At 33.5% G+C, this 22,869-nt stretch overlaps 4 protein-coding genes and 1 pseudogene across 9 annotated transcripts; 2 read left to right on the forward strand and 3 right to left on the reverse strand.

Moving 5' to 3' along the window:
• The first annotated feature begins 3,658 nt into the window (after nt 1-3,658).
• Nucleotides 3,659-5,293, forward strand: LOC107916447 (fe(2+) transport protein 1). The gene is made up of 3 exons (XM_016845743.2): nt 3,659-4,493; nt 4,579-4,728; nt 4,809-5,293. Exons 1-3 carry the CDS (start codon nt 3,882-3,884, stop codon nt 5,112-5,114), a joined length of 1,068 nt encoding a protein of 355 aa, XP_016701232.1. The 5' UTR covers nt 3,659-3,881; the 3' UTR covers nt 5,115-5,293.
• Nucleotides 5,294-5,336: 43 nt separating this feature from the next.
• Nucleotides 5,337-7,090, reverse strand: LOC107915687 (O-fucosyltransferase 23-like; annotated as a pseudogene).
• Nucleotides 7,091-12,554: 5,464 nt separating this feature from the next.
• Nucleotides 12,555-14,034, forward strand: LOC107916446 (fe(2+) transport protein 1). The gene is made up of 3 exons (XM_016845742.2): nt 12,555-13,242; nt 13,323-13,472; nt 13,551-14,034. Exons 1-3 carry the CDS (start codon nt 12,625-12,627, stop codon nt 13,854-13,856), a joined length of 1,074 nt encoding a protein of 357 aa, XP_016701231.2. The 5' UTR covers nt 12,555-12,624; the 3' UTR covers nt 13,857-14,034.
• A 15-nt stretch (nt 14,035-14,049) lies between these two features.
• LOC107916445 (O-fucosyltransferase 23) lies at nt 14,050-15,790 on the reverse strand. The gene has a single exon (XM_041102850.1). It carries the CDS (start codon nt 15,135-15,137, stop codon nt 14,094-14,096), a length of 1,044 nt encoding a protein of 347 aa, XP_040958784.1. The 5' UTR covers nt 15,138-15,790; the 3' UTR covers nt 14,050-14,093.
• An 868-nt stretch (nt 15,791-16,658) lies between these two features.
• LOC107916444 (putative E3 ubiquitin-protein ligase LIN) lies at nt 16,659-22,338 on the reverse strand. 6 transcript variants are annotated; one of them, XM_041102853.1, is made up of 8 exons: nt 21,030-22,338; nt 20,804-20,933; nt 19,754-20,724; nt 19,518-19,665; nt 19,383-19,438; nt 19,186-19,243; nt 18,742-19,051; nt 16,659-18,610 (listed from the first exon to the last, which is right to left on the reverse strand). In XM_041102853.1, exons 1-6 carry the CDS (start codon nt 22,007-22,009, stop codon nt 19,234-19,236), a joined length of 2,295 nt encoding a protein of 764 aa, XP_040958787.1. In that variant the 5' UTR covers nt 22,010-22,338; the 3' UTR covers nt 16,659-18,610; nt 18,742-19,051; nt 19,186-19,233. The 6 variants fall into 6 exon arrangements, with proteins under 6 accessions (XP_040958787.1, XP_040958788.1, XP_040958785.1 ...); XM_041102854.1 differs by having other exon boundaries at nt 16,659-18,633; XM_041102851.1 differs by having other exon boundaries at nt 19,383-19,427; nt 21,030-22,337.
• Between the last annotated feature and the right edge of the window lie 531 nt (nt 22,339-22,869).

Here is a 22,869-nt window from a genome sequence, read left to right on the forward strand (position 1 = left end):
AAAGTTTGTTAAAGGAAAAAGATATGGAACTAACAATAACAACCATTGATTTCTTAGGAAAATAGTGTACAAACTGCATCTTCCTCTTCTTTTGCTTAATATGTCAAATTTCTAGTTGGAGTATGGTTTAATTTGAATTTCAATGTATTGAAATATACCCTTCCATTTCTACTAAAATTCCTCTTTTCTAGCTAAACATAATTACTTTTTTCTTTTCTTTTTCAGGGGTGAGTTTGGATGGACGGTGCGTATTCTTGCAGTTAGTGTAAAAACAACAGTAACGGTGAGATTAGATATTGTAACAATATTGTAACGCGAAACAAAAAATAAACTAAACGCACCGTACTACATTTTACCACCCAGCTAAACCCATCCTAAATCTTTCTTTTAAATTAGATTTGAAAATATTTTTCCGGGAAGACGAAATGGCCTCAGTCCTCATATGCTTTAGGGTTTTTGCAAGATGTGTTGGAGCTTATGCTTCCATGGTTAAATTAATATGTGCTCAATAAAATTTTCATTAAAAAAAGGAAATTTCTTGAGAGGGAAATATATATATATATTTATATATTCTCGATCTCAAACGAGTTTTGAGCTTTTAGCATTAATATGACAATACATCTTTCAATACATTAGTTTAAAGTTTAAATATGTCAAAAGTCTTTGTAATATTTTGAAATTTTTGCATTAATATGTGCTCAATAATTTTTTTATTTAAAAATCTCACTCTCTCCGTTTAATTTTGCGTTAAAATTAATGATCTCAAAGGTAATACAATTTTTTTAGCCCTCAACATTTATAGGTTTTTTTTTTGTCAATTTGCACCTTACCCTTTAAAAGTACATAAAAATTTAAATATATCTTTTTCTTATTTTAAACAAAAACATAATTTTTTTTAAAAAAAATATATTTTTAAAAAATAAAGTCTTTAAAATTTAAAAAATATTTTTTAAATATAAAAAGATTCTAAAATTCAATTTTATCTAAATCAGGCCGAACTAGTTGCACTAGAAACTAACTGGGGTATCAATTCAGTGAGAGGTAAAAAACAGTAAAGGCTGGTTTAACTGAGCTAAAAAACCAATTGAATAGATAGTTGAATCGATTTTTATAATTTTTAATAATTTATTTGCTTTGAACCGGTCGAATTAATCGTGTTATAGGAACCAATTGGTCAGATCAATTTGAAATTGATTCAACCGTTCTTTATCTCTCACCTGACCGATATCCTAACCAGTTCCCGATCAAATCAATCCGGTTTAGATAGCATTGAATTTTACAATTTTTATATTTTTAAAACATTTTATTTTTAAATCTTTTGAATTTTAAACAGATTTTATTTTTTAAAATATATAACTTTTAAAATTTATAATCCATTTAAGGGTTTTTAAGTAATAAATATTATGCATATGCCACAATTATATTCGTCAGAATCGACAATATAGAAATTGGATTAAGATGCTACATTATTTGAGTGGTTAGGTATAAATTGTACATTTCTTTTTCAGGCATCAAGTTGAATCATTTCCCAAAATTGAAGTACCAAAAATATAATTAACCTTTTTTTTATAGATAAATTAAAAACTTTCACATCTTATTTTGGATATGATTTTTAATACGTTGACCGACGATTATTTTTAAAGTATAATTTATTAATTAACAATATATTAAACATAAAACCCTTTGATTTTATAACTATTGTAAAATGATCCATAAACCAAAACTTACAGCACACAATCATTGTCTGAATTTGTGTACAGCATGTACTTGAGAGATCTAATTAACTTGGCATTTTAATTAATCAAGCTTAGGTTAGATCAAAGTTAATCCGTACTTAATTAAGTACTTGTACATGCCCTCATTCAATTTAATCAAAGATTAGTAAACGCAACATCATCATTCATACTGTTATCCTTTCAAATGATCATCATATGTATAAATATTAAATTTCCCCCTATGATTATCATGTAATCAGATAATTACAAGTTGTGGCAATCTTCATGCCATATCGGTTTAATTAATGCGTTGAACTATTATTTTTATTTGCTTTGAATCGAAAATTATAAAAATTAATTTCTGGGTTCACGATGATTCGATTCTTTCGAGTTCGTGATAATTTGTTTTTTCAATACGTTTGAATAGGCCTAATAAAAAAGCTTATTGTAGGACACCTTTTTAGTATAGTAAAAGTATAGGACACCCTATGTACTTTGAAGCACTAGATAGGTATTGTAATTCAAATTGTTTAATTAATGTTATTAGATATTAGTGTTGGTATCTCTAAACCTCTAAATACATCAATTTCAACTTTAATTTAATAACTTACCACTTACAATTAAACCAACCATATTGTAGGCCCTCAGCCCATCACTTTATAATTGGCCTCAAACTTAGGGAATATATTGTTATAACATATATTATAAGCCAACAAAACCCATAAAATAAGGGATTAACTCCAGAAATAGAAGATGATAAATGTCATGAATAAGAGATATGGCAGATCACACGATTAAAATGTCCTTAGCAATCCCCATGTAAAAGACTGAGACATATCCACCTTCTTCGAGGTGAGGTTAGGAAATTGTTTTAAAGAGGTCAAAAATGAATATATTTTTTTTTTGAGAGGATCAAAATGTAGTTTTATTCATTTTTGGGTACAAACTCTCTCATTTCAAAACCATCCTGAACAACTGAAACACATTCACTCCCTCACACTATATCATTTTCATAATGTTAATAGTTTGAAGAATCTAAAATAGAACCGGCATAGAACAATACCACTTGAGCACATAAATTTAGTTTCAATTAATATATATTAATAGTGATAATTTGATTTTTCGTCGCCAGAGTAAATATAATATATATAGATGTATACTTTTTATTTTATATTGTGTCCGGTTAATTTACGGCACCAACACTTAAAAATACGTGCTCGTATTACGCACTGAATTTTTATTCCATTTATCATAATTGTCGGCAGATGCCGAACACAAAGCAACCACGAGCCGAACATGCTTCTTGTGTGGCAAGCAACCTGAGATTTTTATAATTTTGAGACTTCTATATATTTAAACAAAAGTCAATGAATTAGTATTGTAATATGTTAGAAAATTAATCAATTTATTTTGGCTGTAGTTTCCTTTCTCTATGCTTACGCCCACAATTATTGAGAATGGCATGAAATTTGATGCCTACCAATTTTCAGATTTCTCTCTTAATGGCATGCTTCAAGCCTTGGAATTAAAGAATCACATGCTTTGTTTTCACTATAAAGAAGATTCAATTGTCCTTTTCAATAGAATTTCCATAGGTTTAATATACTATTTAGTACCTATATTTGACGTTAATGATCAATCTGATACTTGAGTTTAGTTTTAACGTCCTATTTAGTACATGAATTTTTTCAAACGTACTTAAGTTTGATTTCAATGTTCAATTTGGTACTCGAAGTTTTGTCCCAGTTAAATACTTATGTTTCTTTCTACCAGAAAAGTATCGAATGATATATTAACCCATTAAAATACAAACTCAGAATTTAACACCGTTTAAGTAATTCAATAAGTAAAATTAAAGCTCGAAATTATTCATTTACAAACTTTTCTGTGTGCAAGAAAGGAAATTAAAATCTGTTACAAGTTTCAATCAAGTGAATAAATAAACTAAACTAGAAAGAATGAGTTTGTCCTACTGTACTTCGGAAAATTTTAATTTTCTTTCTACTTTATAGCAATCGAAGAATATATATATATATATACGTGCTATTTAAATAACATGATGTCACATCATCTCTATATATAGAACCACAGTTATGCATCATCCCCATAACTCAAAGTCCTAAACATCAATTAATCTTTCAGGTGAGGTGACCAAGAAAGGTTTTCATGGCTTCTTTACTTGTCAAGATTTTTTCTATCTTCTTCATCATCATCTGCATCTTCACACCACAAGCACTTTCAGTAGTACCAGAGGAATGTAAAACCGAAACCGATGGCTGCACCAACAAGGAAAAGGCCTTACCCCTTAAGATCATAGCCATTTTCTCCATATTGATCGCTAGTATTATCGGTGTATGTTCGCCTTTATTCACACGTTCGGTCCCAGCTCTTAATCCCGAAAGAAGTTTATTTGTGATCGTCAAGTGCTTCGCATCAGGGATTATTCTGGCTACTGGTTTCATGCACGTTTTACCGGACTCTTTTGACATGTTAACATCTAAGTGCTTGAAAGAGAATCCATGGCACAAGTTTCCCTTCACAGGGTTCGTCGCCATGTTATCCGCAATCGTGACTTTAATAGTGGATTCCGTGGCTACATCGATATACAGCAAGAAAAGCAACAATGAGGTTATCCCAGAAGTTGCATCACCTGCTGGGGGTACACAACAGGACATGGCTGTGGTGAATGTTGGACACTTTCATGGTCATCATCATGGTTTAAAGCCCGCACAAGGAGCTGTAGATCAACAATTGTTGCGGAATCGTGTGATCGCCATGGTTAGAAATTTTCAGCTTTAAATATTATCTGAAAGTAGACATGTTTAATTACATCACCTCATTTGGCTTGACATGTTGTATGCAGGTGTTAGAATTGGGGATTGTAGTTCACTCAGTGGTGATAGGGCTATCACTAGGAGCTTCAAACAATACTTGCACCATTAAAGGTCTAGTGGCAGCCCTTTGCTTCCATCAAATGTTTGAAGGGATGGGTCTTGGAGGTTGCATTCTTCAGGTATTTCTTATACTTATCCTTTTTGTTCTTCAGGGTCAGATCATTCATCGAAATGCATCTAACACAATGAAAAATTATAGGCCGAGTACAAAGCTATGAAGAAGTTTACCATGGCGTTCTTCTTCTCCGTAACGACCCCATTCGGAACAGCACTGGGAATTGCTTTATCCAATACATACAAAGACAACAGCCCAACAGCCTTGATCACAGAAGGGTTGCTAAATGCATCGTCGGCCGGGCTTTTGATTTACATGGCTTTAGTTGATCTTCTTTCAGCAGAGTTCATGGGACAAAAGTTGCAGGGTAGTATTAAGCTCCAAATAAAGTGCTATGCTGCAGTTCTTCTGGGTGCTGGTTTTATGTCCCTCATGGCCAAATGGGCTTGATCATTTTCAAAACCATACGGCGAGTGAATTTGATGTAATAATATTGGGAGACAAAAAGAAAAACAAGTGCAAAATAATTATCTATGTTGACCATATGTTTTGCTGAAAACATGTTTTTGTATGTTGATCTTTACATTGCTACAGTCACCAATCCAATAAAAATCATCAGTTTTTCAGTATTCAACTGTTCCATTGTTATCCTCTTCTTTTTGCTTTACTTAATCAAGAAATGGCATTAGATTCATGACTGATTGCTTTGAGACTTGAATCAGACATATTAGTCATCCATTTCTAAGGACCATTTGTTTCCCCTGCTGCTATACTGTATGCATAACATGGCCACTGGATATTGATCTCGTTCTCGTTCTCGTACGAGCTTGTAATCCCGAGTCTCATCATCTTTTGTGTTCTCTCAAGAACTATAAGGCTTGAAAAAGTCGAAAAATTGTTGCTGACCAATATATCAGCCTTCGAGCATACCTCGTAACCAATTGCAGACTGAATCAGACACGGATGTTTCTTGTAAATTCCATCAACCCCTAAGTTCTTCTTTTCACACTCAATATTGAAGAATCATTAAGGAGGTTATCAGCAACAGCAAGATCAACAACAATGGGAGCTTCAAAGTTGATGATTTTCCCCCTTCTTTCCATAATTTCTTGCTTGCTGCTACTTATTTGGCAAACACCTGATCTTTGCTCTAACTTGTTACAACGAATCATCCAGTCGATTTCGACCCTCATATGGACTGTTACATAAGGAGCTAGTTGCAACGAAGAACCCTCACCGGGTTCGCTTCTAAGCTGCCTTCCCATCCGCCTAATCTTGGAAACAACTTTATCAGCTTCTTTTGATATCTCATCAACCAACACTAAGCACTCAAAGACCCTTGCATAGTCCTTAACAGGCCAATGGTCATGCCAAAGAAATGGAATCTTTCCAGCCATTCGAATCACATCATGCATTTCAATAGGACCATTTATGATGCTTTGCTTCAACTGCTCAAGGTCTCTCTCAACAGTCCATTTTCTTCCACGAATGAACCCTTGAGCAGAGTAATGAGCTAACCGAATGAACTGTAGAGCAGAGTAATGCTCAAGGTCTCTCTCAACAGTCCATTTGCTTCAACTGCTCGGAGATTGTATACTCTGGTTCGATTCTTAAGATCAGAGTAATGAGCTAACCGAATGAACCCTTCACGAAGTGAATTAAACCTTTCGAACCAGAAGACATCATTGAACGAAACTGGCTGCAAACTGTCGGTTTCCTTGTAGAAAAGTGAAGCACTTAAGCTTGGCATTAAAAGAGTTCGGTTCACCATTCTAGCAGTTAAACAAGCTTTTGCAAATGCTATCTTTTGATTATTTAGACCCCAAACAAGTTGACGGGCTTCCAAAAACTTAACTCTATGAATCCCTTCATCGGATTGCAACAACATAAAGCGGTCTAGAATCATGTCCAGGTCGTCCCATTCAAGCACTACATCTCCATATGATAAATGGTACAAAATAGCTCTGAAGAACAGAGCAATGGTGACCAAAGCTAGACATTTGCATGTTATGGAAGTCAAATTGCAGGCGAATAACCTCGAAAGCTCACAGTTGGACGACAAATCCATTTGAAATTCACACACTTAATCAACCTTGTTGAAGAAAGAACATAGGAAACAAACACCAACAAAATGTAGCTTTGATATCAGAATCTGCAAAGTTCAGAAAAGAAATTATCATGAGAAATCATTTTAAGCATAGGAAAGTAACATAGGTGTAAACCAGGCTCAATTCAATTGTAAGAAACCAAGAGATAATCCAAAGGAAAATAAACGTCATTTTCACTCACAATCTGCACAGTGTCATGGATTGACTGTTGGAGGCGGGGCAGGGCAGATGTTATTGTGTAAATTCCTTGTGGGTTCTGAGTCGGAAACTAGAATGGATTGCCAATGCTAACCTTTTGTTTCCAGCATCAATACGTAAACATAATAGTGGTGGAGTTTGAGCAAACTATAATGTTAAGAGTTAATGTCGCCATCATGCAGTCCTCTGCAACCAAGTTAATCTCTGAGTCACAACTCAACTCACATTTTTTTCAATAAATTAGCTTCCAATATAAGATTAATTTTACGAATTTAATATTTAATTAATAAAATTAGCATAATAGTAAATTAAATTCTAATTATTTTTAAATGTGCTATTATCACAATTTCTATTAAATCATAATTATTTTTAAATGTGAATTTAGTAATATAATGAAAAATAAAAGGTGTTGTACATCAGTAATAATCAACCCGAGCCCTAGATAAGACCCAGGTCTGCCATCCGTGACCTTGACAGGTCCCACTGAACGATTGAGTGCGAGGCGAACCATGAGAGGACAGCAAAGGAATTCGCTGATCTAGCTCGCATAAACCAAGTGAGGATTGCGGCCCAAGTCCACATATATCCAAGGTGCTTGTTGAAGGCCCAAGGTGCTCACAAAAGGGAGATCATATGTTCTACAGGCGACCAAGAATAAAACACATATCCAGTGAGCTTAAAGCTCACTCAAAATATCAGCCCTAGGAATAGAGAGGATTGGAGCCCGCACAGAATGTCAGTACTAGAAACGATGGAGTCAAAACAAAACAATGGGGTCAGGTTGTGAGCTACAACAGTAAAAATACCTAAAGGCTCCAGTTGAACTCATATATATATATATGTTTCTCAACAAAGGATATTCTTATTAGTTCAAAATTTTTTTCTAACTTGTGCTTTTATATATATATATTATAGATATATATTAATGCACAAATTGTTCTTGTGTATTTAATAAAATGTGTTATATTAAATTATTAATTATTTTTTAGTATTTACCACTGATAAGCACTTTGTAATTTGTAAAAATTACAATAAAGATATTCATTTTTATAGTGAGAAAATTATTGCCAAAATATTTTTTTGTTTATGAGCAATATAAATTATGAATTAAAAAAGAATATGATATTGTCTCAAGGAGGTTTTCAGGCTCCAAAGAAGATCAAACGACGTGAGGAAGAGCCATCGAATAAGGGAGGAACTGCCTTTATTAGGGAAAAGATGCTAGCCGTGAGACTCGCTTGTCGTTTAAGGAAACATTATTGGGTAACGTTCCTAGTGGTACTTCTGCAGACCAAGAAGATTTTATTGAAGACGACAAAGTTACGGAATGATGATGTGGAAATCAGTGTTGTTGATGTCTTGCTATCGGTAGTCCTTTCCGAAAGAGTTTGTTCCTTTGTTGAGAAAAGCATGGAGAATACTGTGGCGGTGAAGCTCCTTGGTAGATGAATTGATTTCAACGCCTTGTTGAATAAAATCTCTGGGTGTGAAAACCCACGAAATTGATGAAGCTTGTGGATATTGAGAATGATTGTTTGTGCTCACTTCGTCACCTATTCATGTAGTTAGGATATGATCTCCGCTCATGAAAATAAAACACATTTCATGATAAATCGTTGATCTTTTAAAAAAAACTTACGATAAACAAAATTAATTATTAGTATGCGAAGAAATTAATCATTATTGTCACTATACCAATAATAAACATAATAGAATGGTTGTGTGTTGAAGTTAAAAGTTGAGGATTTAGATGCTAATAATAGAAAGGAAAAACCGGCCGAACAAGTCTTCACCATTAGCTGTGTTGTTGTTATACTATATTCTTCACCATTACTAATATGCAAAATAAAAGTGATGTATACGGTGAACTATCGTTTGGGTGATTAAAATAAAAATATTTTAAATATTAATAATAAAATTACAAAAATTTCATTTTAAGCTATCAAAATAAAAATATATATCTTAAAAATTGAGATGATAATTAAAAAAAAACAATTATAGTTTCATAAAATGATATTTAAACCTGAACTTGCGGTGCTGAGGCAATCATATCTTGGATGTGATCAGCATGACTTGGCATTTAATCGATAAGATTAACTAATTAATCCGTACTTAATTAAGTACTCATGGTCTTTTTTAATAAAAAAAAGTAGTCATTGTCCTTGGAAATGGAACCCCCTCATTCAAATGATTTTTTTTTCCTTGAAAAGGAAAAAGCATCATCATATGTTATCCTTTCACATATCATAACATTAAGAAGTAAGAGAATTTCGAATATTCTTTCCTGCATTATAAAGATGATTGGGTTAAGATGATTACATTATTTGAATGGCTAGCTTTGATTTATCAAATTTTTTTATATAATATTTATGATAAATTTTTACATAGTTATTCTTAATCTATTTTGTAGACATTTTAAGAATTTAAAATCCTCAAAACACATTTAATATATTTCAAAAGTCTTGAATCAATTCAATGATTTCAAGGTGTTTTTGAGTATTTTTCGAGTATTTTTAAGTACAAGATGGATCCCCTAAGTCAATAGCCATAAGTTTATCCCTCAATTTAATGGCTTCTTTCTATTTACATTCTCATCGTTGACTTGAATTAGTGGCCAAACTGTAAGAACAAAATATGAGCAGAAGTAGGCACTTCTCATCAAACTGCGATAACCATAATACAAACAGGGGACAGCAAAATTGTTTACGCACTTTGATTTTTCCTATGTCTGCGGAGCCTAACTCAACGAGAAGAATTCACTATCTTTAAAACAAATACAGCCAGTGAACCGAGTTCTAATACACCCCAATGAAGATTTGTCACTTTTGTACTCAAATGTTAGACTTTTCATCACTAACTTTCCCCCTAAGAACTTAGCTTTTAAATGTTAGAAAAATCAGTTAAAAAAAACGGTTTTACATTTACAGCCATAATTTTAAAATTTTTCAAAACTAAACCCTCTTATGATATTTATGATAACAAACTCTAACCGGAATAAAGGCCTAAAATATATCAACTATGAGTACTTATCAAGAGCTTTAATTCTTTATATTATTTATTGTGCATAGACATTAGCGTTTTATTGTTTACCTTTGTACATGTTCTATTCTATCTTTTAGAGAGCTTTATTACAAATCCTTATAAGAGTTTAACCTTTGGTTTTAAGTGAGCTTAAACCTTGTAAACAAATATGTTTTCTTTGTTTACTCATTTCATTCCTTTGTAGAAGGAGATGTTCCACAATTTAACCTTGAAAACTTGGTGAAAGATATTTTTATCTTAGCCAAAATAAAGTACTCGGAACCTTAAAAGACAACAATTCAAAGTTAATAAATAAAGAAAATTTTTGACAAGTGGAACTAAGGTAGAAAATGTAAGCAATTGATACTACTGAACCTTTATAAATCATTGCGTCAAAATTTGTATCCTTTCAACGTTGGCAAAATTCATGCTCTTTTTAGTAAAATTTGATTCACTCGGGCATCAATTTGTATAGTTTCTAAAAATTCAAGTACCAAAAGAATATTTGTTATAGGTTTAATTGTTTATATTTTATGGCTTAATTCATGATTGGGGCCTAAAAGTATATTCATTTTCTCACTTTGATCTTTGAACTTTGATTTGGCCTAATTTAATACTTAAAAGTATGCATTTGTTATATTTTTAATCCATTTATAACAATGTTTAAGAAAACGTTTGACAGCTTTGGCCGATAAAAAACCTCCACTTGACATGTTTTGGTTAATGAAGAAGAGTCACTTGGCAAGTTGGCATCCTTTTATAAAATATTTAAACTTTAAAATATTATAAAAATAAAATAAATATTTATAAATTCGGAAAAATGTGTATGAATTATATTTTTTTATAATTTTTTAATTTATATATACTTTTCTAAATTTTTTTATATATTTATTTATTTTTTATAATGTTTCAACCTTGATATATTTGATAAAAGAAAATGGATATCTTTTGTAAAAAAAACACATCGTGGCACTATTTGATTGGCCACCAATTTTTTAACACTATGTTAAAATATGGACTAAAAAATTGAATAGATGCATACTTTAAGTACTAAATGGAGAAATAAATCAAACTAAACTGGCAATATTAAGGATTTTTTTTTAAATGATAATTAACTGTTCATGAAATGTGCTCCATTTTTATGGACAAGGATTGAACCTCTGATCTCGTGATTAAGGGATGAGATGAATAACCACCATACTATACCTTATAATTTAAGTTTAAGATAATTATATTTTGAATTTGTGTACATTTAATTAGTCAACATTAAATAAAATCTAATCCGTACTTAATTAATTACTCATTGTCCTTAGAAATGGATTCCATCATTCAAATCATTAAAAAAGAATATCATCATATTGTTATCCTTTCACACCTTATTAAAGTCAGAACAAAAATAGTATTTTATTAAGGTAGAAAAGCAATCAATTCTCCTTTTTTTTTTCTGTTATTGTAATATTTAATTTGAGATTTTTGTAAATTTAAAACAAAATTCAAAAAACAAAAATAGTATTTTATTAAAGTAGAAAAGCATTCAATTCTCTCTTTTTTTCTATTTTTTTTTTGAATTTTTAAGTTGTTAGACTTAATTTAGGAATGTTTCTCAAAAGTACTTGGGAAAATAATTTTTGGAAAAAAGCTAAATTTGACTTGAGAGAAGCACTTTTGAAAAACATTCCTGAATTATTACACCTAAGTGAAGTCGTGAATATGCAAATGGAATAAAAACAAATGCTTAAATAGAAAACTAATCGATAAGATAAAAGACTTTAATATCAAACCACAATCTTTCTTTTTCTTTTTTTGGAAAAGAGTTATAAGCGAATGAAATTTAAAGATACAATGAAATTTAATGATTATTTGAATTTTGTACTAACGAAAATAGTTTATTGAGCATTGACTAAATTATAACAAGAATATCATCTTCTATAAATATTTTATGCAGTAATTATTTATAGAATAATGTAAGTATGATAAAAGATGGAGGAGGAAAAGAAAGAACTTTTGTTTATAAATTACACAATAAAGATAGATGAGTTGATTGGATCTCATCAAACATTTAAGATGAATCTCGAAGAAGATAAAAGGGATTGATCAATAAAATAAAAAATAATATTTCTCTGCAAGTTACTTCTTTGGTTGCAATTGGTGAAGAAACTAGTGTTGAAAACTTGCAGGAATAGTTGCAATGAAAATTCATAATTAACTAAAAATATTAACAATTAATTTAATCCTAAAACTCCAATTAAATCATACCCATCGAGCTATATTTGACAAGTTAAATACAAAATTAATCAAATTTATATTTGCAACTGAATTTATTCTGAAAATTTTTAAAAAAATTCAAACAGCAAATAGCTTTCATTAAATCAATTCTAATACCTGAATTAAATACTAAAAACTTAATATTATTATATATAAAAAAATGTTAAATTTAGCTACCAAATTTTTATAAAAATGCATGTAAGTTAAGACTTAAACCAATTTATTTTAAGCTTTTTATCAATAAGATGTTGACTTAGCAATATATTTATATTTATACTAGTTAAATAACTTCGTCTCTATGTATAGAACCACACTTATTCATCATCCCCATAACTGAAAGGCCCCCAAAAAACACTTTCTATCTTTACATGTCAATGGCTTCGTTATATGTCAGACTTTTTTCTATCTTCTTGCTTATCATCTGCATCTTCCCACCACAAGCACTTTCAGTAGTACCAGAGGAATGTCAAACCAAAACTGATGGCTGCACCAACAAAGAAAAGGCCTTACCCCTTAAGGTCATAGCCATTTTCTCCATATTAATCGCTAGTGTTATCGGGGTATGTTCACCTTTATTTACACGTTCGATCCCGGCTCTTAACCCCGACAGAAATTTATTTGTGATCGTTAAGTGCTTTGCAGCCGGGATTATTCTGGCGACCGGTTTCATGCACGTGTTGCCGGACTCTTTTAACATGTTATCGTCTAGGTGCTTGAAAGAGAATCCATGGCATAAGTTTCCCTTCACGGGGTTCGTCGCCATGTTATCCGCAATAGTGACCTTAATGGTGGATTCCATGGCTACATCAATATACACCAAGAAATGCAACAACGGGGTTATCCCGGAAGTTGCATCACCTGTTGAGGGAGGACAACAGGAAATGGTTGTGGTGAATGTTGGACAATTTCACGGTCACCATCACGGTTTAAAGCCTGCACCAGGAACTGTAGATCAACAGTTGTTGCGATACCGTGTGGTTGCCATGGTAAGAAATTTTCAGATGTTAACAAGGATACTAACATATTCAATTACATCACCTCATTTGGCTTGACATGTTGTATGCAGGTGCTAGAACTGGGGATTGTAGTTCATTCAGTGGTGATAGGGCTTTCACTAGGAGCCTCAAATAATACTTGCTCCATTAAAGGTCTAGTGGCAGCCCTTTGCTTCCATCAAATGTTTGAAGGGATGGGTCTTGGCGGTTGCATTCTTCAGGTACATCATCCACTTATATTTTTATTCTTCATGTTTAAGCATTCATCAAAAGGCATCTAACTCAAACGAAAATTATAGGCCGAGTACAAAACAATGAAGAAGTTTATCATGGTGTTCTTCTTCTCCGTAACGACCCCATTTGGGATAGCACTGGGAATTGCTTTAGCCAACACATACAAAGAGAACAGCCCAACAGCCTTGATCACTGTCGGACTGCTAAATGCATCTTCGGCTGGGCTTTTGATTTATATGGCTTTGGTTGATCTTCTTGCAGCAGATTTCATGGGATCAAAGTTGCAGGCTAGCGTTAAGCTCCAAATTAAGTCTTATGTTGCAGTTCTTCTCGGTGCTGGTGGCATGTCCGTCATGGCCAAATGGGCTTGATCATCTTCAAAACTAAAATCTTGTTGGGGAGAACTTTGATATGTAATAATATTGGGAGGAAAAGAAAAGTAAAATAATTATATGTCTATGTTTACCATGTGTTGTTGAAAACATGTTTTTTTTAAGTTGACCTTTTCACTGTAACAATCACCAATCCAAGGAAACCATTCTGATTTCAGTATGTCTCTACATATACAGATATCCTTTAGGCCATTCAACCAGGAGGATGAATTGGGTTCAACCTAAACAAGAAATGGCATTAGAGTCATAACTAATTACTCTGAGACTTGAATCAGACATATTAGTCATCCATTTCTGAGGACCATTTGATTCCCCTGCTGCTATATTGTATGCATAAGACGGCCACTGAACATCGACCTCGTTCTCGTTCTTGCATGAGCTTGTACTCCCCATCCTCATCATCTTTTGTGTTCTCTCAAAAACTATGTGGCTTGAAAAAGTCGAAAAACTGTTGCCAACGAATATATCAGCCTTCGAGCATACCTCATTATCAATTGCAGACTGAATCAGATATGAATGTTTCTTGTAAATTCCATCAACCCCTAAGTTCTTCTTTTCACAAGGAACCAACCCTTTGTTCCAACCACTCAATAATGAAGAATCATTAAGTAGGTTATCAGCAACAGCAAGATAAACAACAATGGGAGCTTCAAGATTGATGATTTTCCCCACTCTTTCTATAATTTCTTGCTTGCTGCTACATATTTGGCTAACACCTGATCTTTGTTCTAACTTCTTACAATGAATCATCCAATCGATTTCGACCCTTATATGGACAGCTACATAAGGAGCCGGTCGCAACGAAGAACCCATGCCGGGTTCGCTTCTAAGCTTCCTTCCTATCTGCCTAATCTTGGAAACAACTTTATCTGCTTCTTTTGATATGTCATCAACCAACACTAAGCACTCAAAGACCCTTGCATAGTCCTTTACAGGCCAATGACCATGCCAAAGAAATGGATTCTTTCCAACCATTCTAATCACCTCATGCATATCAATAGGACCATTGATGATGCTTTGCTTCAACTGCTCAAGGTCTCTCTCAACAGTCCATTTTCTTCCACTTCCCTTTCGGAGATCGTATACTCCGGTTCGATTCTTAAGATCCGAGTAACGAGCTAACTGGACAAACCCTTCACAAAGGGTATTAAACCTTTCGAATTTGAAGACTTTATCAAACGAAATCGGCTGCAAGCGGTTGATTTTCTTACAGAAAAGTGAAGCACTTAAGCTTGGCATCAAAAAAGTTCGGTTCAGCATTCTAGCAGTTAAACAAGCTCTTACAAATGCTATCTTTTAATTATTTAGTCCCCAAACTAGTTGAGGGACTTCCAAAAACTTATTTCTACGAATCCCTTCATCGGATTGCGACAACATAGAGCGGCCTGGAATCAAGTCGAGGTCGTCCCGTTCAAGCACATCTCCAGATGATAAATGGTACAAAATAGCTCTGAAGAACAGAGCAATGGTGACCAAAGCTAGACATTTGCATATTATGGAAGTCAAATTGCAGGCGAATAACCTCGAAAGCTTACAGCTAGACGATAAATCCATTTGAAGTTCACACACTTAATCAACCTCGTTGAAGAAAGAACATAGGAGACTGAGAAAACTTGCTGTAAAAAAACAAAAACAAGAATAAATTAGAAATATTTTTTTTATGGAAAGTGTATGCTTATTAAATCGAAAAAATAATGCTTATATAAGGAAAAAAATTCAACAATCAATCTCTAAAAATGAACAATAAATTGAAAATAGCTAAATTATTTATCAAGAGAAATCATTTTAAGCATAGGAAAGAAACATAGGTGTAAACCAGGCTGAATTCAAGTGTAACACAAAAAGAGTGCAAATAAGATAAAAGAAGAAACCAGTAAAGGTTATCTGTTTATGGGGCTAGCAAATTGAACAAAGGAAACCAAGAGATAATCCAAAGGAAAGCAAACGTAAATGAAAAAGCCAATGTAATGTTGAGAGAGACGTTCGCATTTCACTTACAATCTAGTGTCATGGGTCGACAGTTGGAGGCAGGGCAGGGTAGGTGCTTCTGTTTAAATTCCTGGTGAGTTTTTGAGTTGGAAATTGGAATGGTGAACCTTAAAAGAGTTTAAAAACTTTGTTAGATAATCCTTAATCTTAATTCATAAAGAATGAAACATATGTCATGAATAACCGTTTACTTCTTCTAAAACATCCATAATAATAATAATAATAAATTAGTATTGCTATCAACATTTTGAATTTTCAACCCATGAAGGGAAAATTTCATGTTGATCATGGAGAAATTGATTTTTTAAAGTAGTAACCGACTTCATAACCTAAGTATAAAGGTGAACACTTTTATCAATCGACCAAATATTTGGGTTCTAAAATATTGTTGTTATTAAGATACCAATTTGCCAATACCAAAATTTTAATTTTTTACACACATTTTACTATCAAAGTGTAATTACATGTTAATTTATTATGTCATGTTTAGTATTCTTTTTTCTTTCTTAATTAAAAAATAATAAAAGAAATTTAAAAGATAATTACTTGTGGAATTCGTCCAATTAACCCCTCTCCTAATAATTGAAGAATCATTTACACATAATTCAGATAGATCTATTTTCCATAATTGTTACCTAATGAATCATATGTGCAATTGCATATAATAATGGTTTTTCGAACACATTTTAGATGAAAAAAAATATTATAAGGATAGTTTTATAAAATAAAATCAATTTCTATAAAAAAAATTTACAGTAATTCTTTATAAAACAATCTAATAATATTAGAAGATAGAGGAAAAATAGAATTTTAGAACTTATCGGTATATCCTACAAATGAAATTCCTCTCCTTTAGGATGTCTCATGTCTCATGACTACCTAAATAGATAATAGTATCTTTAGACATAAATACAATTATTCAGTAGGTATATACTTGAATAAGACCCTTTGTTATCAATTAAGTGGCATAACTTTCGGTGATAAGAGACATAATTGATCACTGTGAATAATGACAACTCTTGCTTAATAACCAAGTGACATTATTTTCAGATCATCATTTGTAACTATTGGAACAGTATATATATGTAACATAGAGGTCGGCTTTAGCAGCAGGTATTGAACCGACAGTCTCAAGCATCATCAAGATCCTCTTCTTCTTCTTCGGCACCGCCATCACAACCATCAGCTGCTGCATTGGACAAGAGCTCTTATAGGGTCCATTCTCACCTGCAACATTCAATGTTTTTCATCTGAAAAGGCCCACTTAGAACGTCGGAACGATAGTCCCGTTTCTCTATATCAGCCTAGTAAAGGAGTTCATGCGTGAATCTAATTGCACTTCACGTTTAGCGTATCCTCCAAGTTGATGTGGTTTATGAAGACCATGGAGTTTAGAGGATTGCCACTGTTGTTATAATGCGATTTTATGTCTGAAGTCTCATGCAAGTATGAATTGCCGTGCTCCTATTCTCCAGTTAGCTTAGCATTGGCCTGGGGATTGAGTTAAGGTGTCTTGTAAGAATATGATGATACTCTATTCTATATTAATAAATGAGGTTTGATGTATCAGTTTGATCACTTTATACAACAGCAACTTGTATTGGCAGCCGTTTTCATAAGTGAAGCTTTTTCAATAATATCAGACAAGAAAGGAATTCAAATATTGAGTATTACTGGTGTAAAACACCCTTATCTAAAACATCCTTAAAAAGTTTAACCTTTGAGGTGCCAACCATAGCTAACCAGCACAATTCAAGAGCAATAATAAGAGTTTAAAAACTTTCATAGAAGGATCCAAGAAAACTAATACAGCAAAGTACTGTTAAGTGGGGTCAGGCATGTGAAGGTGGGGCAATTAGAAAGCCAGACAGGGTAGCTGAAAACATGAAATATGTTATTTCAGAACTAGAAATTGGAATGAGACAGATTTCCTTTTTAATTGCTTCTGTTTTTGTATTATTCAGTGGAAAGAGCTGCCCCTTATGTCTTTTTCCACTATATAATACATCCACCACAAACTCTTTTTTTGTTGGATTTTTGAGATATCAATTGAATCCAAACATTCACCCGGTAGCCATGTGCCATGTGCCATGAGCCATGACTGAGGATGAGATTTTTTATAAATAAGATTTTTGAGATAAAAACAGATTGGTCATTGAAATCATTTGTCATTCTAGCGAATCTGACAAAACTGTGATATTCCATGGAGATAGGATGATAACTTATGTTATCAAGATTCAGGGTGAGTATTAGATACAAATACATGTCCAATACGAGGATCATATGCGCTATACTCGTGTTGATGAATACAAGGTGAAAATAACCAAACCAAACACTGTTAAAACAAAAGAGAAAACATTAGCCATCAAGCTCTTGCATGTTATAGTAGTTTTAAGTTGTTCTTGTCATTTTAAATCTGTATGTTATTGGTCATCATCATGTTTTCCAGGAAGAAAACAGATTTTGCATTCCATTCTTTATTTGGGGAAATCATGTGTATATATACATTTATATTTACCTACACTCTCAAAAGATGTGAAGAATTTGGAAGAAGTAGCAACTTATCTATCATCCTCTCTAATGAATTAGGCCAGGGTGATTGGATAATCACTTTTTTGAAATCCAATACTTGGATGATTTCTTGCATTTCTTTAACAAGCCAGACCGTCCAGGCCTCAAGCTCTGGCTACCGGTGCCTTGCAGTGCTTGTGAGTCGGTTGAATAAGCTCATCAGGCTATGTATTCTATCAAAGATGAACATATTGATCTGTCAAGGATGGAGCAAAAGATAGCAACATATAGGAGAAGTATTGAAATTTCATATACTAAAGAAAAGAAATGATTGAATGGCCAAGGCTAGCTTTGAAAATGTCACCTGAGCTTTTTCTGATTTGCTGCAATGAGAAAGTAGCAAGCACCCTTTCTTCAAGTACTCGATTGGAATTCAAGGATTCTAGTAACCGGGGCGTGAGTATTGAGCTTGCCATGGCCTGGAAATCTTTATCTCCAGCCAAATGCAAAAAACAGCTCATCCAGGCAATGGTTACCAGGCTCGCTCGTGCTAAACTAGGAATGTCCTTTGCCATGGAATTTGAAAGAGCAGCCAAGAATCTCTTGTTACCACTATTTAGCAATGCAATTGCTGCTTTCTTTTGCCAATTTTCTATTTCTTCCTCCCCTTCATCCTAGCAAAAAATAAAAAAACCAACAGACATTAGAAAAGAATAGGTATCTGCAGCAGTTTTAGCAATAAGTGTAGTTTGAAATCTTGCAACTATAATTAACAACCATACATAGACAAATCATATTAGTAGCTTACCAAGAAATTATCACCTATTTCCTTCTTTTGAATGAATCCTCCAAGTTTTCATGAAAGCCTGCTTGTTTCAAAAGCCAACTTTCAGTTGTTGCCTCTCCCATGTAAGAAAACCGACCTCCCAACATCGTAAGAGCTTTGGCGGATTGTTGTTGAATCTTATCATTACATTTTTCACAATCTAAAGTTTCTATAATTACCTCAACTGCTTCTTCTCTGTAGACACTGCATCTAAAAGGATCTCCCTGTAAAATGACTGCAATCCGTGACTTCTGAATCGAAATATTGCAGAATTGGTGGTATATAATGCTGTGAATGGCAATGAAATTAATTACCAGAAGATCAAGCTGTAACAAGAGGGCCGCAACCAGGGGACGTTCTTCGGGTAGAGCTTTGTGCAAGCATGCTAATAAGATGTGCATGGTATTCAAGCCTCCCCATCCTCTCAACAGTTCATTTAAGAATTTCATCATCTGTGTTCTTCTGTTAACATTCACTTGGTAATAAGGATATGCATTTGAAGTTCGAGAACAAATCAAAAAATCACGGTAAATAGTAAACGGATTGGTACCTGTTTAGGCAGAGTAGCTCAGTTAGTAAAGCAATGACAGATCCATTAGAATCCTTACAGTTCCCAACCATAAGTTCAATCAGAGCTGCCTTGTTCAATTTATCAGCTACATGGTGTCGACAACTTCCATCAGCTCGAATGCAGCAGGATATGATCAAGGCAGCCTTATTCCGCTCGAGAACACCACCGAACTCCACATTTCTCATCAGAAGGTTCAATCCCCCAAGAGAAACCACTTGGCAAGCATTCTCTAAGTTTCTATCTTCATTAAAACCAGTTAAAAGTTGGTCTAGGAAGTATAATGCTGCCACTTGAGGACTACATCTTATTGTATAAAGAGTCTGCAAGTGCTCTCCAAATTCTAAAACTCTAAGACTTAGGGGTATCCACTCAGTTGATATCATTTGCTTTGCCTTTGGCCTCAACAAGTAAAGCAGCACTGCAGCTTTTAAAAATAGACTACTATTTTTCAACAGTTTCAAGAAGATCTCAAGCTGTGGATCTGAGTTGAGTATTATCTGCCTATTCACTTTACTCCTAGTTATAAATTCTGCTAAAATCAATATTGCTAATTCCATAACTTCATCGTCGTTGGAAGCAAACAAAACCTCAAGGACTCCTTCAATAATAGGCGCCTTTGTTAAAGCAGCTTCAATGGTAGAATCACCATGTGAGTCCAACCATGCTTTGGTCATTACCCGGATTGCGATTTCACAGTCACTTAGAACATCTGAGGAGCAAATAGTAGCTATGGCTTTACTTAAATCACTCAAAGGAAGATCAAGATGTTCCAAGTTTATCATTGAATTATTTCTGACATCAATTTTCCCGTTTACCAAGCATCCTTTTGGCCTACTTTGGCAGCTAAAAAACCGGAAATGGCCTGATTTTTGTGTCTCGGGCAATAATTCGGTTCTCGGAGTGCTATAAATATGGCTTGATGATGACCTCCTATGTGTCTTCTTCTTGTTCTGCCAAGTTTCAGAACCATGAATGATATACTCTCCAATATAACAGTATGATAAACTAATCGCAGCCTGATAGAATTACCTGGTTGTAGTTTTCATATTTGAACTCATTTTCTTCTGCCTCGAGGCGACATATATCGATCGATGTCCTGATTCGGCGATTAAGCTCCATGGATTGCCACTCGGTTGCGGCACCAAACACAGTCTGATACCTTTAGAAACATTCAAGACAATCAAGAAAAACAAGTCAAAACTTCTTGAATGCTTAACACAAAATGACTTATAACTTATCTAAATTATTAACTTACAAGTTTCTATTAATAGAAGAAACTGAAGCATGAGACTCAGATGATCTCCTTCTTGATGATCCATAACTGGAACTTGATGGCAAAGGTACTGTAGAAACTGGTGGGACTTTAGCCCCAATTTTAAGCCACTCTTTATAGTACATAGCGAACATAGCTGTTCCCATATCCATTTGGTCATTATAGAGCTTACTTAAAGCTTTCATTTGGGTCTCTTTCAAAGCATTGCCCAAGTTGGAGAGATGTTCAAGTTCTTTGTGGTACCAAACCTTAAGATGAAGCAAATGGGGAAGGAAAAAATGGTCCCATAAATCAGGAAGCAAATGGGTTCTGGCTAGAAAAGCCGAATCACAAAAAACTTGAAGCAAATGCCTAGCTGATAACCTATGATTCTTCTCCAGCTTGTAAACTATAGATAAGTATAGCTGAGCACAAGCTGAAAGATGAGAATGGGGTACTCCACAAGTTGAACCATTCCTCGATTTTTCACAATTCAATGAAGCAACAATACTCAAAAGCCGAATCGAATTCCTGAACAATTTCATCCTCAATTCCTTTTTGTTCCCTCGATCTTCCACTAACTTGTCAATGCTCTCAATACCAAGTTCCATGTTCATAAAAATCCCACTATCCGAACCAGCTTTTCGCCGCGATAATAAGCAAGAGGTGCACTTATCTTTCACCATTGCACGGTAACTCTCATCTTTAAGGTACCTACCAGTGTATCCACCGAGTATAGATATCACAGCTTTAATGGCGGCTTCATCGATTACAGGCTCATCTGATTTTGGTTTAAATGATGAAAACAATGAGGACCCATTTCGGATAACAGTTTTTTCATCCTTGTGCTCGGTTATCTCCGAGCTTTTTCGGCCACGGCAGATGTAAATAGGTAATGCAGTGGAGTCATCTGGTTGGTTCTTCAATAACTTGCCTTTTTCGAACCCTTCTTCCTTGAGCAATTGATGTAAAGAAGAAGCCATTATTGGGGTTGAAGAAGGAAAGAGGAATGGAGAAGAGTCTATAAAGCTTCACTGACATTCCTCCGAGAAACCCACAAAAACTAGAAGATAACGAAACGACAGCTATGGAAGGAAAGAGAGTTCAAAAAATGGGGTTGTAGGCAAAACAAAAGGAAACTAGGACAATAAGCCTTTGTGGGCGGTGGTTTTGTTTGTCCCTTTTCGGCCGTTAAGAGAAGTATTTTTTTTTTTTAATTATGGCTAGACCTCGACCAACCGGTTTAATCCAGTTAAAAGCAGTTAACTTCCCCGTAAAAGGGGGTTCATATTTGTGAACCGGGATTTTGAGGGATCATCAAATTATGCTATTAGTCCTTGTACATTTCCCGATGTAGAGATGTAGTCCTCTTGCAACTTTAAATTTTAAAAATTATATACTCTTATTTTTTTCAATTTAAAAATCCTGCAATTAGTTTAGCATGTTTTTTTACGTCAATCATATACCAGCAACGTAATCAATGTATTAATAAATTTTAACGTAAAATACTAACAATATTGATAATTAAACTAATTTTTTTAAATAAAAAAATAAGAACACTTAATTTTACCTCTATAAATACATAAATTCACTAATATATTGCTAATTAAATTTAAGGATTATATCATCAAATATAGTATTTCTTTTTTTTTTTTCATCCTCAATTCTAGTATTTCGGGCATTGGATAATTTTTTAGGTACGATGATACTTGTGACCTTAAAAATTTATGAAAACTATGTAGAAGACATGTTGATTTATTTGACCTTCTAATTAAACATTAATTAATTAATTAATTAATTAATTTTTTTAAAATATAAAAGAATCAAAAAATTATAAAATAAT

Source organism: Gossypium hirsutum, chromosome D10, assembly GCF_007990345.1.
Source record: "Gossypium hirsutum isolate 1008001.06 chromosome D10, Gossypium_hirsutum_v2.1, whole genome shotgun sequence".
Classification (NCBI taxonomy): Eukaryota; Viridiplantae; Streptophyta; class Magnoliopsida; order Malvales; family Malvaceae; genus Gossypium; species Gossypium hirsutum.